The 16115-nt window shown below is 32.1% G+C and overlaps 1 protein-coding gene across 8 annotated transcripts in view; it reads left to right on the top strand.

Moving 5' to 3' along the window:
• by (focal adhesion protein tensin) overlaps positions 1-16115 on the top strand; it is a 699237-nt gene that overhangs the window by 531118 nt on the left and 152004 nt on the right. For all 8 annotated transcript variants that reach the window (XM_085817318.1, XM_085817317.1, XM_085817321.1 and 5 more), the window contains one exon: positions 5312-5353. In XM_085817318.1, the coding sequence (XP_085673444.1) occupies positions 5312-5353 (42 nt within the window). The remainder of the gene's footprint in view (positions 1-5311; positions 5354-16115) is intronic.

Here is a 16115-nt window from a genome sequence, read left to right as displayed (position 1 = left end):
CCACTTTAATTTTTCAAAAATTATTAATATTAACTCGCTTTTTACTTCCTTGTACGAAGTAAAGGAAGTATTGTAATCGCGAAAAATTCCGGGTTACATATTTCAACGAAAATATCCATTTTGACAGCCATCGAATGCAATTTAACGATGTCTTTGCTTGACATCTGTACCTAAGGACAGAATGAAGGACACTTTTTCCCCAAACGGGAATTATAAAACTGATTTAAAATGGATTCAGAAGAGATTTTTTTCATGGTGTCTGTACGTACATACGAACGTACGCATATCGCAGAACTCAAAAACGAGTAATCTTAGGACGTTGAAATTTTATATATAGGTCTGTTATAACATGTAGTTGTGCTCCCCCCTTTTTGATTGCAATCGGCCGCACTCCACTCTGTTACTCAGCTCAGTGAGCTTAGAATTTTTATTCTTATATGTTGGCAAGTTGGGCATTTTTTGCTTTAAGAATGATTGAATTACGTTGCTCATATCTTCCGGTTAAGGTTTTTATGCCTTTAGTTAATCTGCATGTAGTAATTGTAGAATTATCAACAATTTAAAAGTTGTTAAGCGTAGTGGGCTAATTTAAGGGGGGCGGAACACCATAGCAGCTATATTTGTTTACATTTGAACCTTGAGTGTCTCTTTTTAAGTGGGGCCAAAAGTTTGCCGAGTTGGGAAACTTTTAGTTTTGTGCACCGAAAAATCTGCCTTCTTGCCTGCTGGCCGAATAATTGTTTGTTTTTGCATGTAAATTGTAACTTTAATTGTAACAAATGTTTTTTTAATTGCTTTAAGTATATTCGGTATTTTATGTTTATTTTTACATTTTTCACGTTTTAATGAAGATATTTTGAGTTTTTATGTATTTTGGCCTCGCCGCGAAGTCCGATCTGAATTATTTGAATGAGAAATATATCTCCAAATGAAATACGAGGAAATAAATTTAAATGAAAGGCAGGAAAAAATGCCTATAATTTAATATTCCGTACAAGGAAGTCATATGTTGTACACATCAGATTTTGTTTTTATTGTCCCTCTGAAACACTGAAATATTTGATGCATGGAATAAGAATTATATTTCAGCATAAAATATTTAAAAAGATTAAAAATTTAGAAGCTAAGCATACTGAGCTGTTTGTCAGTAGTTAATGAAATACTGTTTTTATATTTTAAAGGGATTCAATACTTTTTTCTTCCACATATACTCGTCCGAGTTCTATTAAAATGCTCCGTCTCCTGCCAAATATCTTTCAAAATTCTTTTCATAAAATCCCATATTTTTTTGATCGAGTTTATATGAGATCACAGGATAAGACTGTACGAATCCTTGTAAGAACTTTTCCAACATCACGAAATTAAGAAATTTATTATTGATCTCCCATGATTTTACTTTTTTACTTAAATTAGATGACGTTTAAACATTTTTTCCCTGTCGATCATTAGTTTTGAGTTTTTAATACAGTTGACAGTTCCCCTGCTTCACAAATATAAATGTAGAAGAGGAAAAATTGTTTTCTGTCAAAATATTTGATAAATTTTCAGTTAGTTTTTAAAATATTTGGATATGATAAAGTTCCACTCTGTCAGAATTGGCATACTAAAAATTCTTTCTTCTGATCGTGCGTGTTGTGTCATTTTAGTAGTAGTAATTAGTCATCAGGAAACAGCAGAGACATACATTGCTTACTTAGTTTTAAAGAAATAAAAAGTGAAAAGAGTTACCATTGCTTAAAAATATCATAAAATACCGTTTTTTTTTAATTTTTGTAGTAAGTATTAATTTGAAAGAATATCCGAAATTTCTAGCCAGCTTCTACGAAGGAAAATTTTATAGTGTCAATGCTTATAATTTAATCTACTAAATGCTGAAGTTTAAATATTAACCTCACAAGTCGCCCCCTCCTCTTTTCAGGTTTAAGAGTCTCTTATAATTTAATTTTTAATTATTTGAATTTTTAAATAGTAGATGATCTTTTGTTTCTTTTTCTTTCTCTTTTCCCCCTTCCTTGCAGAGAATATGCTAACTACAGATTTAGAGATTTATTTGGAGGGGAGGGAGAGACTTTTCCTTATAATACAATTATGAACATATTTCCGGAAAGTGTTTTCAACAAAAGCATTCTTCCTCAGATGCAATCGTCGCTTACTTTACCATTAATAAATTTTGGGAGAATGGAGGATTTTAAAAGGTCGTCTTTGTATCATATGACTTAAATTAGATTATCGAATAGGACAAAGTCTGCCTGATTTGGGAAAGATGCATTTGTGAAAATCATTTTAGGGGTAAATGGATCATATTCTAGTTTCGGTGTGGTAAAACAATGAGAACTTAGTGCAGCCAACCTGTTAACTCGTTGGTACTGAACCTTTCTTCATCTCAGAGCTGCTTTAAATGTTCATAGTTGTCTTCATTCAGTTTGCAATTGGTAGGCTCAAAACTGGGGAAAAAATCATTTTGATTGTTCTTAAAATAAGCGATAACTGCTCATAAATTTTTAATTTAACAAGAGATAAATTATCTGTAATTCAGATAATAACATATTTATTCGCATCTTAGATTTGTGGTAGTATTTAGTAAAACTAAATTAAGAAGTTTTTAAGCAAATGTCTGAGTAAACGACAGCATCTTTAAAATTATCTTATCCATTATCCGATTTCCTAGTGATGTTATTCTGCAAATTTAAAATTTAACATAACTTTTTCTTAAAATCGTTTATTTATCTCTTCAACGTTAAAAAAAATTCTAAACTTTATATATTTCGAACAAAAACAAAGCAATTAAAAAAATACTTTTAAGAAACAAGCATTTAAAAGCATTGCACAACTAAATGTTCCCATGTACATTAGAGAGTCTGGAGTATGTAAATTATGGTAGTAGACAGTCTGTAACAGATAGTCTTTGTACTGATTGTTAGACGTGCTAAGACTCCAGGTGTAAGATAACGTTAAGAGATCTATAATTCAAAGTGTCAGAGACCATGACCGAAGACGCTGGTATTCCTGTTTCGCTCAAGGATAAGACGAGTGATGTATATTGTCATTTAAAACACATTACTTTCTAATTGCATTAATTTGTAGAGTTTGTAATAGAATAGCGAAAGCTTCATTTTTTGCATTTCAAGGAAAGTCAGACACTTTAAGTTAGAAAATTTTTACTTCTGATGATAAAAGTTTTGTAACACATTTTACGTGGCTGTAATTATGAGCTTATATATTTATGAGCGCATTTTCTGGGTGAGAAGATAGTTCAAGAGAGCCTGATATCTTTTCAACATTTTTTAAAGATTTCGAAGGATATCAGTGGCATTCGTTGAAAATCTAATAAAAAAGCTATGCATTTTTCGGGAACCATGTCGTTTTATTCTTTTAAGTTTGGAAAAAGTTCCGAAGTGGCTGAAGCAGCAGAGCACTAATATATCGAACAGCGACCGAGTGGACTGGCTGTAGGTAACTTGCGTTATTTGCCGATTTTTATTTATTTATGCACTTTTAGTCCAAAGGCGCTTTGTCCCTGAAGGACTATTGTTTTCGCTTTTCGATTTTGAGTCGATTCACTGCAAACGGTGAATCACTTTTCACACTGTTGCCACCAAATGTTAGAGTCCTGCATTATATTTGAAGAAATGAAATAATGAAAAATTTGCATAAATGTATGTATATTTCTCGCATTGTGATAAAACAACGGTACAAAGAGCCATCGAATTTTGAATGACGTAATCCTCTTGCGAATATGGGCATGAAGACCAAATTTGAAATTTGGAATTTGTTTTATGACCGATTTCCTATTTTATAAAACTTTTACGAATTTTTGATTAACAAACTCAAGGATTTCAAAGCGAGCAATGGCAACGTTGAGCAGAAAAAAACATTTTTATCTCCAGTGCGCGAGTCTCTATATCGGAAATTCTAAAGATATGCTTATTTTAAAACTATTTTGTGATATTTCTGTTGAATTGAATTTTATGGTTTAAGTGCGTAGAACGGGATATTTAATAAATAAATTTAACACACAAAATGTTAAAAAATGTCCCTTTGGACGTAATTTAAAATCTAAAGCCTTTCAGATTTTTTTAATTATACTTTAATATATTTTGTTATTATTTTACGCGCACACCCAAACGCAGTGTGCGTACGTTGTGCGTGTTTTGTATCTGAATAATGGTTTCTTTTATTTACTTCTGTATAATGTCTTAAGATTAATCTGGAAATTTCAAATAATGAATATTGTAATGCGTCTTTACTATTGTGTAAATTTCTGAAGCATTTTATTGCGATACTGATTCTGTGTGCGTTAAGGGGGGAACACTGGCCCTCTCCCTGTCGATATATATCTTTTGATATCAAAGTCTTATTTAGATGTATCTGGGATATCTTTAATTTAGAATTATAATGACTTAATGCTTCATTCGATTGGAGTAGTGTTATTTCTATGTCTCATTCGGTTTTGACTGCAAAATTTCATGTAGAAACAGCACTGTTAAATACAAAAATTTTCCACCCCTACGTAAATATATGAAAATTATAGTAGTGTGACTGTTTAGACCGCAGTGTAGCAAACCACATGTTCTAGCAACAATTAAGAAGGTTTGAAGATTTTTATACCCAGTGGCATCACAGTGTTGTGAGCCAAGTTTCAAAATCCTGAAATATGCATGGCATTCCTAAAATTATTTTGATTCTATATAAAATTCTTTGTAACATTCGTGTTACTAATGGAAATAAATACGCTTTACATTTCTCAACTACTGTTTTCTAAACACTCAAGATCCATTCTTAAAAAAATATGCTTAACTGGTGATCAAAAACATAACTGTAACCAATCAGTTTTGTAAAAAGCTAAGTCTTTCACTTCAGCAAACTGTAAACACTATGGTAAAAAAAATTTTTTTTAAACTACAAAATATTTAAATTTTATAAAAAGACCGGTGCCATCCAGGGCAACGATGAGATTCATCTCTATCAAATTATATGGAAAGAGCATGCACTGCATTTAAAGTATTGTAAAACTTCACTGTTGTAAAATAATAACATAAACAATTCTCGTTCGCAACGGCCTATCATAGGTGCTTGCGAGAGATAAAAACTCATCGAGTACTTTTTTTTTTGGCTTCTTCTCTTGATAAATTCAAAGATAAGTTGTCCGAGATACTCTTTAATAGAATAATCTGAAGCTTATTTTGAATCCTTACAAGAAGTTTCGTTCGTTTTTAAGGTGTTCTTTATGTCTACAGTTTAATATAATGTTGTTATTTTATTTTAATTTGTGTAACAGGAATTTTTGAGTAATCTATTTTCTTTTTCCTAGGTGGTAGCTGGTTGTGAAGCTCCAACATCAAACTATGAACTGGTATGTAAAATTCGTTCAATTTGTCTTCCTTGCTAAAAAAAGAAGAAATATGCTTTTCATATTTTTCCTTCCTTCCTTTTTTTTTTTTTTTTTTTTTTTTTTTTTTTTGTAGTACTTACGTAATTCGTAAAGCTACTTGTATTTCAAAATAATCGTTAGAAAGTTCATACTGTCATAAAGAAATACTAAATAATAATCTCTAACATTTTTTATTGTACGTGTGGCCCTTGTGTGCGAATGCCCTTTTGGACTAATTAATAAGCAGAAGCGCAATGTGAACATGAATATATGTGAATCAATATTGCTTTTGTTCGAAGTATTTTTTTATGTGATCCCTTGTTGAGCCCTTATACGGAAAGGGAGGGATGGTCAGTGGAAACTTTGCTGCTTCGTATACACGTTACACATAGTGAAAACCACGGGGGGGGGAAAGAAAACGCCCGTGCAAGCCCGTTCGCCGGTTGCTTATGAACACCAATCAGCAGACATTTTGCCCCGCAGTGTGACCTTCTAAGCTAAAACAGCTACTGATGTAAAATAACTTTCGAAAGAAAATTGTTACTTCTTTGAAAGTAACAGCAATTTTAGATAATTAACTTACTTATTTAGTTAATGTTGTATTGTATAATTTTGTGACCGAAACAACATAGACAGAAATTCCGCGTCATTCGCACTTACTGAACATGATGTTCATTGTGTTAACTTTCAGTCTAGAGAATAAATGGGGCAGATAGCGTGTGATTGCTTTGCCTTAATAAATGACCTACCTGAATAAGTAAATGGTGATAAGATAAGAGCGTAGTTATAGGGGAAATTTAATTTGTGAGAGACGACTGAAATTCTTCCAGGTAAATAAAATAAATTAATTGCATGCATTGCTTAACCCCTTCGCGCCGACTGTCACGTATACGTGCCAGCAACGAACGCACTTACCTACCGGCCGACACGCAGGCGTGCCAGAGGATTGTTCCATTCTCTACCGACTGTCACGTATTTGTGACAGTACTTTGGAACGTTTTTCAAACTATAATTTCTGCCACAAGATGGCACTGTATGTCCATATGGTTTCAGATACATGTAAATTAGACCTTCTACTCGAAATGAGAGAAGCATGACTCACATACACGTGTTTTTGATTATATAAACAAACGGGGAAATAAATGTTTCCGAATGGCGTGATTTATGACGTCTCTTTAAATCGCACTTTATTCGCACGTGGTAGTTGTTTACTGTAAGTAGAGAAGTTTTATTTGCTCTAAAGCGTTGGGTATTTCGGTTTGCAGTTCAGTTTTTAGAAAATAATTAGATCTTGTTAGACGTGAATTCTTTGTTTTTACCGTTGCGATGTCGAAGCGTCGAAAATGTTTAACAGAGCATGAAATAGCAGAAATGATGCAAAATATTTCAGATATTGATTCTGAAATTCTGATATTCTGATATTGATTCTGAAAGATTAACTGAAAGACATTTTCCAAAACTTTGTTCAGAAGAGACTGATAAGAAAATGAGACGGCGATGCTTCGTTTGTTCACATTCCCGGAAAAATCCTCCAAAACGGCAAATGAGTTATTACGAGTGCAAGGAATGTAACGTAGGACTGTGTGTAGATCCCTGTTTTCAAATTTTTCATACGAAAAGAAAATTTTAAGTAACATATTTAGTTTTCAGATGTATAATGTTAAAATTCATCAAATGGTGAGTAATTAAAATAAAATGTGTAAAATATGCATTTAAACAAGAAATAAGGTAATTAAAGTATATATATAAAAATAAAAGCATAAGCCGTTTAAATACTCTATAGAGCATTATTAAACAATGCGTTGATACTTCGGAAATTTCATGGATTTAGGCTTAGTAGCAAAAAAGCCCCCGGCCCTGGAGAGACGTTCGCGTAAGACACTGCCGGCCTCAACAACGGATAAGCGCGCGTTTTCGCTACCCGGCTCGAAGGGGTTGCTTAAAATGCTGTTAACTTGGATATCGGAAATTTAACTTACAGTTCTTGACAGTAAGCAAATTATGTCTGTTTGCTTCAAGGATTTGTTTTACAAAATTCATTACGATAAGATCTACATGTATGTCTGTGAACAAAATTTTTCTTCATAATTTTTCATGTGACACAAATAATGATGCTTTTTTCCACGCCAATGAATCTTGAGACCGTTACGGTTTTAACTAAAGCGTCATTGCTTAAAAAACAAACACAAAAATGCTCTTCCCGAGGCAATCTGCAACTCATCACCTACGCGTAGGCTCCGGATCTTCAAAATTTAGCGACTCCTTTCGCTTTAAGAGTGTGTGTATGTAGGTTATACGGGGCCAAACTGTGTGGGCACTATCAGCATTTATTTCCTTTTTTATTATTATTTTTAATTTTTGTTTTTCGGCAGTGCTTTTTTTTTTTTTTTTTTTTTTTTGTGCATGCGGCGAAGGGATTTGTCACACCCTAAAAATAAATCGCTTACGTGAAGCGTAGAAATTGAAGCGTTGGAACGCGGTTGGGCAGTATTTCATTCGCAAATAGAGCACGGAAAAATAAGTGCTTTGAAAATCCGGATCGTAATGTCCGTTTATTTATATTATGGGAAAGTATTTCAAATATAATTCGTTTTAAAATAAGAATTGGACTAGAAAGAGACAAATCAAAATTGCGTATTTATTGCATAAGAATTTCGTCAAACTTCGTAAATTTTCTAAAAGTAATATCTGCAGTTCATCGCACTGTTATTTCAAAAAATGGTGAAGCAAAAACTTCATATCACTTTAGAATTAATTTCTTTCTCTGCATTCTGTGTGTAGTAAATTTATATGCTAAATTCGGAATAAAATAAATTTAATTAATCCAGTATTAAGATTAATTGCCATTCCCTAAACTTTCCTCGTAAAGTGTTGGCAGGTATAGTAATTAAAATGGCTGCTGCAGTAACTCCTGTGCTAATTTATTACAAATTATTCAGGTTTGGCCTTTTTTTAATAGTTAGCTCTCCGAATTTCTGTTGTAGTTAGAATTTCACTTTTTTTATATACTGTTTATTCATTAGCATGTAACTAAGGAAAACTAATAATTAATAAGGCAAAGGAAAATTTCCGTAAATTTTTTATCGTTTACTAATTCAAAAATACTCTTATCTGTTTCAAATGCTTTCCTTTACTGAATTCATATACTGAATGTCAAAAAATCTAAAATTAAATCTCCAAAATCCTGTTAATTAGCATATTTTTAATTTAATTTTTTTAAATTTCCGTAGTTAATATTTTCAAGGAACTTAAAAGAAATATTGAGATTTTTTTTTAATTATTAGCAATATAATAACTAAGTTATTATTTAGATAATTTATTATATAGGTAACAATAATAAAAAGATACTAATGATTACAATTATTATTTATTACGGTTCTCATGAGACAAGTGAGGCAGTAGCCTCAGGTGAACAGCTAGAAAGAACGTCAGATTAGCTACGAAAATTTAAAAAATCATTTTTAAAAAGAAATTAATTAAAAAGATTTTGACTTCCAACTTTGCAACACATCAAGAAATATCGAAAGAATTGTGTGTTATAAACTGTTCTGTTAGACTGAAAGAAAAATTAATTAATTAATTGTAAAAATGCTGAGGTTTCACATTACTGCAATATGCGTACTGCTTTCTAAACGTTAAAATTTACTGTTGGAACTAATGTACTAATGTTAACTTAATCTTGTTTATACTAGTATAAACTAAACTGCATAAGAAGCACTGTGCCGACATTAGTAATTTTTTATTACTTTACTTTAATTCGAATAAGAGCTCTTATTCCGTGGTAACAAGCTTTTCAAAGTCCTCTAAATGAGCACGGAGTAAACAATGCCCACAGTTCGTTGCAGCAGACCTGACGCATAAATGTATCGAGAGACTAAATGAGAATGCTTGAAAATGAAATGCGTTGTATTATCTCAGGGTTCCTAACGAACTTGGTATTGACCGACTAGGAGTCGAAACTTTAAAAGGGGTCATTGTTAATCACGGTGCCAAATGAGAGTCGATTACCCAATATGCACCGGCAACTGATCGGCATATATCAAGATTCTATAGATTCCCCCCTCAAAGAAATATGTATTAAAAATTGATAATTAATTGTTCATAAAGTTATATCATGAAGTCATATAAAATAAACATAAGGCAAAAATACATAAAAGAAAATCTAATGATTTAAAAAAATTAATAATATTTTTTTTAATAAATGCTCTTTTGTGCAGTAAGTGCAAAGTAAGGAAAGGAAAACGCAGGAACACAAGAAAACACAGCCCAAAAATACGAAGACCTCAGAGGTTCCTCGCAAGATATATTGTGATATATAAAACCGTATCTGAAATTGCTTCCAAGACATTCGAATTTACAACGTGACAGCGTAGCTCATAGAATCGCTGACTTAAGATGTATTCGATCTTAGTTGAGTACACTGAAGGAGGATGTTCAAGCTCAAATCCTTTTCAAAACACATGAATACACTAAGCTTGGGACTTAAAAACTCAACAGAGAAAAATATCCCCCCCCCCCCAAAAAAAAAAGCGGTTGCCAAACCAACATTAATTACTTTTCCCTTTTCTTACCTACCGGAAATACGCTTTAGTCAATAATTTGCTACGGAAAACAAGAAACAAGTTTAAATATTTTTAAACGAGGTGACTAAATTAAATTTCATGCCAAATATTAAAAAAAACCCCACCTCTACCATTATATTAACGCAGCCATCATATTTATTAAATAAAATTTTGTGCAATTAGAATCTGCGATTTTCTGTCTAAAAACTTGTGTATATTTATAAAATAAAAAATATTAAAACACAATAACATCTAACAGTTATTGTGTTTTTTTAAAACTTTTTTTAGTTCATATTCTTAGGTTAATTAAGTTACTATATGCAATAATTTGTATGATGATTATGGTTGCTGTGTATTAGAAAGAAAAATGTAAGGATGTCGATAAAGAAAATCATCATTTTAAAAAGGATCGGTGCAAGAAATGATTGAGAATCCTTGGTATAATCAGGCTTTTACTACTGTTGAACGACACGCCTGTTTTAAAGTTTTATCTTGTATCTATATTTAATTTACGACTTATGACAAATTGTTATACAATATATAAAGAGTATATTTAAAAAAATATGTTTCTTGCGTAAGGAATTTAAAAAATGCTGTTTCGGAAAGACCGAACTGGGAAGAAAGAGAAACAAATGAATACGATCTTACTTCCTCCCCCCCCCCAAAGAAAAAAAAAACTGAAGTTAAATATCAGAATCAGTTAGTGGCAAACCTGTTTATTGCTGCGAATAAAAAATAGTAACAAGTGCTTATTCGCGAAATTTAACGCATTGAAGTCCTCTGATCTGATTGATAGGGGGGGGGGGGGGTAAATTAAAGCATCATTAAGTCTTATTAGTTTTAAAACTGCTTATTTTGCAGGGCTATGATGAGACAGATAACATATAAAAATATTATCCGACAGCCGTTCTTTTGACCGTAGTTACAATAAATTAGAGGTAGCTGTCATATAATATTTTATCTTCAATTTCAAGAGAGCTTAAGTAGGTCATTTTTCAAAAAAAAAAAAAAAAAAAAAAAAAAAAAAAACCTATATGTTAGCTTGGCGTTCTGCTGAAGCTCAAGGGCTTACTTGATTGAGCTTCAGCAGAACGCCAAGCCGAGTATAATAAAAATTTATTTGACTGCAAGACATAAGAGAGTGAGTATTTCGTAGATTGTTAATCACTTATAGTTAAGCTAAGTTTAGGTGGGATGCTTTCGTGGAGGATATTTTAAGTCCCGTATTTCAAGCTACACATAGGAAAAAGTGTGAAAAATATTTTCAACCAACTCGTTTTCCATAAATCATGTCAGGACAAAATGCCAGAGTTGTCTACTCATAAACTGGTGAATATGCAATAAAAGAAATAACTAGGAGCATAGAATTATTTTTCAATAGTTGCTAAAAAACTTCCCTCAGTCAGGAGAGTATCTCTTAAAAATTTGATATTTGATATGTGTTAAAAGTGAGGTTGTTAAAAATGCAAGAAAAATCAATGAAAAACCTTTTATATTAGAATTTTGGTCTTCTTAGGGAACATACACTAGACCAGAGCTCTGAAAGACAAGTGGCGAATTATTGCTATGTCTTGTAAGACCACAGGGAAAGGATGTAAATGACCCTTTTATTAATCCAAATAAAGTTTAACAGATGGCACCAAATCGTGTTTACAGAAGCCAACACTTTTGGCTTTAAATAAAAAAATAAATGATAAACTAAAGTTAAATTAAAGTCTGGTCTAACGGTTTCGCAGATTAACTAGTGCGCAATTTGGCTCTGACCGAAGTCGGCATAAACAAACCTAATGGCAAGAATAAGTCAACGCCGCAGAATCCTAATTGCTAGAGAATCAAAGTGAGCAATGTGGTCCTCAAGCAGGCAGAACACGCTTCGATTGCACCCTCGAAAATCTTCCTTTGAATACTTCCTGCTTTCTACCTGATATGAATATTTCGCGCACTGGAAATTTGCTTTCTGGCAGGGAAATGAAACAATGCTTGATAGGAAAGGAAGTTAGCATAAAATAACGGGTTGTGATATTAAAGTGAACCTTACAGCTATTTACGCTGTATACTGTTATTACTATTCAATGTTATTTACCATTTATAAAAAAAAGATAGTTTTATTTTTAGTGCTTTTCGTTTCAAAACTGTAATTCATTATATGCATCATTGGTCTCTATCATTTGAAATAATTGTCATTAAGGAATATAAAAGTGTTCACTTGTAGTTAACTCGTATGTGTGTAATACAATATATTTTGTTCTTTTTTTATTTTAGTATATTTTATATTCATTATTATTTTTTAAAATTTATTTTGGAGGTCATCAAGTGCCGTACACCTTGCATTGTTTAGGGACGCTGATTTAGGCGGGGGGGGGGGGAAACCTTGGGAAATAAAATTAACGGGGCCCTTAAAACATCCTTTCTCATTGGATAACAAGTTGATTTCACTTTTTATTTTTAGTCCAAAGGGATTTGAATCCCGAAGGACTATTAGTTTCGTTTTGGCATTTTGCGTCGGACTCATAAATGTCGGTTCACTTTTCAAACTGTTGCCACAAAATGTTAGAGTCCTGCATTATATTTGAAGAAATTAAATAATGAAACATCTGCATAAATGTATATATATTTCTCGTATTGTGATAAAACAACGGTACATAGAATCATCGAATTTTGAATAACGTAATCCTCCAACGAATATGAGCATGTGGAAGACCAAATTTGAAATTTGAAATTTGTTTTATGATCGATTTCCTATTTTTTAAAACTTTGACGAATTTTTGATTAACAAACTCAAGGATTTCAAAGCGAGCAATGGCAACGTTGTGCAGAAAAAACATTTTTATCTCCAGCGCGTGAGTCTCTGTATCGGAAATTCTAAAGATATGCTCGTTTTAAAACTATTTTGCGATATTGCTGTTGCACTGGATCTTATGGTTTAAGTGCGAGGAACATGATATTTAATAAAGAAAGGTAACACACAAAATGTTAAAAAACGCCCCTTTGGACGAAATTTAAAATCTGAAACATTTCAGATTTTTTTTTTTTTTAATTCTCTTTATACAACTGTTGTTAAAATGTGTTCTGCATTATTACAATGTGAATGATAGAACCGAAAGATACCTCGTAGTATACCAGCTAGATTTAATTGCTTTTGCTTATTTTACGGTGGCAACTTTTATTAATCACCTATTACTTAGTTAAGGAAATTGATTTTGAGTATATTATTCTTTCTTTTCTCGCTGCATTTGTTTTTAATTCATCTTTATTATATGTGTCATGCTTTAAGTATCGGAATAAAAGTGTAGAAATTTTTACCCATGTAGCCTTATGCCATGTTGATAGATTTCACATCCACATATGTGAAGGTATATAATATCTTTGTATTGATTATATTTGCAAGAATAAAAAAAAAACCTCGTATGTTTACTTGTATGCAGTTTTGGTATTTATTGTTATTATGTTCTTTCTTTGTGTCGTAAAAAACTTCTATCAGATAACTTTTTATTTATTTATTTATGACTCGGTCAACATACTGTAGAACCTCGTTCATCCGAAATGAATCATGTGTTAAAATAATCAGCGATCTTGAGTTGCTGTATGGCGATATAGCAGTCGTTGTAACTACGGAAGTCGTCCCTTGACAACATAGATTCACAGTTCTGGTTTATTTGCATGCAATATTTCGAGATCACTTGTTTCATCATAAACTACTATGTATTTCTATATAAAGAATGAAATTGCCAAAAAGTATTATTAAAAATATTGCGGCTTGCCATACCAGCAAGACGATGCAAGAAATAGAATAATTCTTCTTTTTTTCATACTAAAATTAAATATTAGCTCTGATTAATTTCTAAGAAAGCACTGTAAGCACTGTTTGTTTTGTACTGACCTATCTGTTAAAGGCTGTCATTACAATGCTTATATATTTTGCGAAAGGGCGGAGAATGTCTTCTGAATTGATATTGATTCCGAAATAAGTATTTTCGGTACTTTTCCGTTTTGCCGGCGCAAGCGATAAAGTCGCCAATAATGGTACAACCGATGCCAAACGGAATATTCCCACTGGTAACCTTTTAAGCCTCATTTTCAAAACAAGTCGCAGCTTTTTCTTATTAGATTGATTGTTTCTTTCAAATACTGGCATATAATTACATAGAATTTTTATCAGATAGTTCAGTTTTATGTCTAAGGCCATTTTCGGTAATTAAGTCAATCAGGATGCAATCACAGCGCTTAACCCGAAGCCGAAAATATAGAAAAGGTAAAGTCAAGTGTTAAATTCATCAATTCTAACGAGAATGCATTAGCAAAGTAAAGCACTGCAGTTTTACATAATTTCTAAGTAAGCTATTCGTACGAATTGAAATATTTCTTGCATTTAAACTTGTGTTCCAAATTAAGATTTAACTTGAAATTAATGTAGATAATTACTGAGAGCATTAGATTTTTGTAGAGTAGTTTACGTGAGATGAGATCGCTTGGTGTCACGTGATATAAACCGGCGAATCAGGATGTTGAACCATGAAAGCATAGTAAATTCTTAAATTAATGCTTTTTACAAATTTATTGTCTTTATTTATTGGCTTTTTATAAAATTTTAAGCGATATTAAAATGTTTATGCCTTCGAAAAAGGAATTCTTAGAACTAACATTTTTTTAATATTTTTTATGTGTATATACTGTATGTTGTCGCCAATAAAGTCTGCTTGGCGAGATTTGCGCCGGCGAAACGGAAAAGTACCGTATTTTCTTTGTTTGAAGTAAAACACCCATTGTGCTTTGCTCCTTCTTATGTAAAAATACTGCGGAGGATTTTGAACTGCTTATTTTGGAGAAAGAATAAAAAAATGAAAGCGGTTTCAACTCCGCACGAAGATAAAAATGAAAAGACCCCGAAGATAACCTTTTGGAACTCTTGACCTTACGCTGTGTTGAGGGTGTGTCAAAATTTAGGGGTTTAAATGGGGCTTTTTGCTAATACCCTGATATTATAGTAGCCTGTATACTCCCCATTTCTTCCCAGCCTTGTATCTGTTACAGCGCTTTAAAAAGAACGTTTGATATCCTGCATGGGACCTCGAAAGTAAAAGAGGAAAGTAATTGCGCTCTGAATATCTCGAAAAAAGTTTCTCTTTTTTTTATTTGGTTTGATGGCCGTAGTTCTCATAGATAGATGGACTTGATAGATGAGTCGTTCGAATTTAAATCTATATTTTTAAAGTCAGATGTTTCTCTGAATAAAAGCAGAATGATGTCGCGTGCCATTATTATGGAATCTTAATATTATGACGAATTAACACGGGTTAGCTACCTGCTTTATTATAGTAAAATAAAAGAGGGAGGGTAAAAAGTGAAACTATTGTTTCACTGTTTATTTTCTACGATGCGGTAAGTCGAAAAATTTCTATGATGCGATGTTATATTTTAGTTGGGAACCTTTTTTTCTTGATTAGAGTTCTTTGACATAAAATTATAATATAATTCTCATCTCTTTTTAAATGTCTTTAATTATTGCCGTTTAACATTTCGGAAATGTCCTCTCTGTCAATTCTTTTTGAAAATTACTATCAGTTTCATTCGCAGATAAATGTATACAATGCATCATTCTTATTAAAAGAAATCATTCATTATCTTTACTACAGTGTGCTATTGTTTACGAAATTTCTGATTCATTCTGGGAAAAAGAAATTGATTATCTTCTTTTGATTCAGTTATCGAAGTTAAACTTCTTTGAGAAATTTCATGATAATTAAAATATGCTGTCATTGGCTGTATGCGTAGAATTTAAATGTCTCACAAGTTTCACATTTTTGAATTTAGCTTTCTAAGCGTTTCTTAACGTTTCAGTGACACTTTTGTCGTTTAATATATGTTTTTTTTTTTTTTTATAATATCGTAGTTAGCGGTATTACCTTACATAGCGACGCCTTTTGACACGTGGATTGGTGTTTAACAATTTTAAAATCATTAACCATGGTTAATGATGACTTGTCGATTGATCTCTAACTAGTAAAGAGACTCGAGTAGCAAAGGATAAGCCTCCTTTGCGACAGTGGTTGAGGTGTTTTCTATTCATTTGTAACTGTCTAGACCAGGACTTCTTAAACTTTTTTCAGTCGCGACTCCTTTTTATCACTGAGACTTTTCTCCGCGACTCCTGGAGCCCATAATATTTACGAAAATTTTGTGGG

Source organism: Stegodyphus dumicola, chromosome 5 (genome assembly GCF_044657685.1).
Source record: "Stegodyphus dumicola isolate Sdum_Otavi_A_Nest chromosome 5, ASM4465768v1".
In the NCBI taxonomy this organism is placed as follows: domain Eukaryota; kingdom Metazoa; phylum Arthropoda; class Arachnida; order Araneae; family Eresidae; genus Stegodyphus; species Stegodyphus dumicola.
The sequence above is the reverse complement of the archived record's forward strand: the minus strand, read 5'-3'. Positions and strand labels throughout refer to the sequence as shown.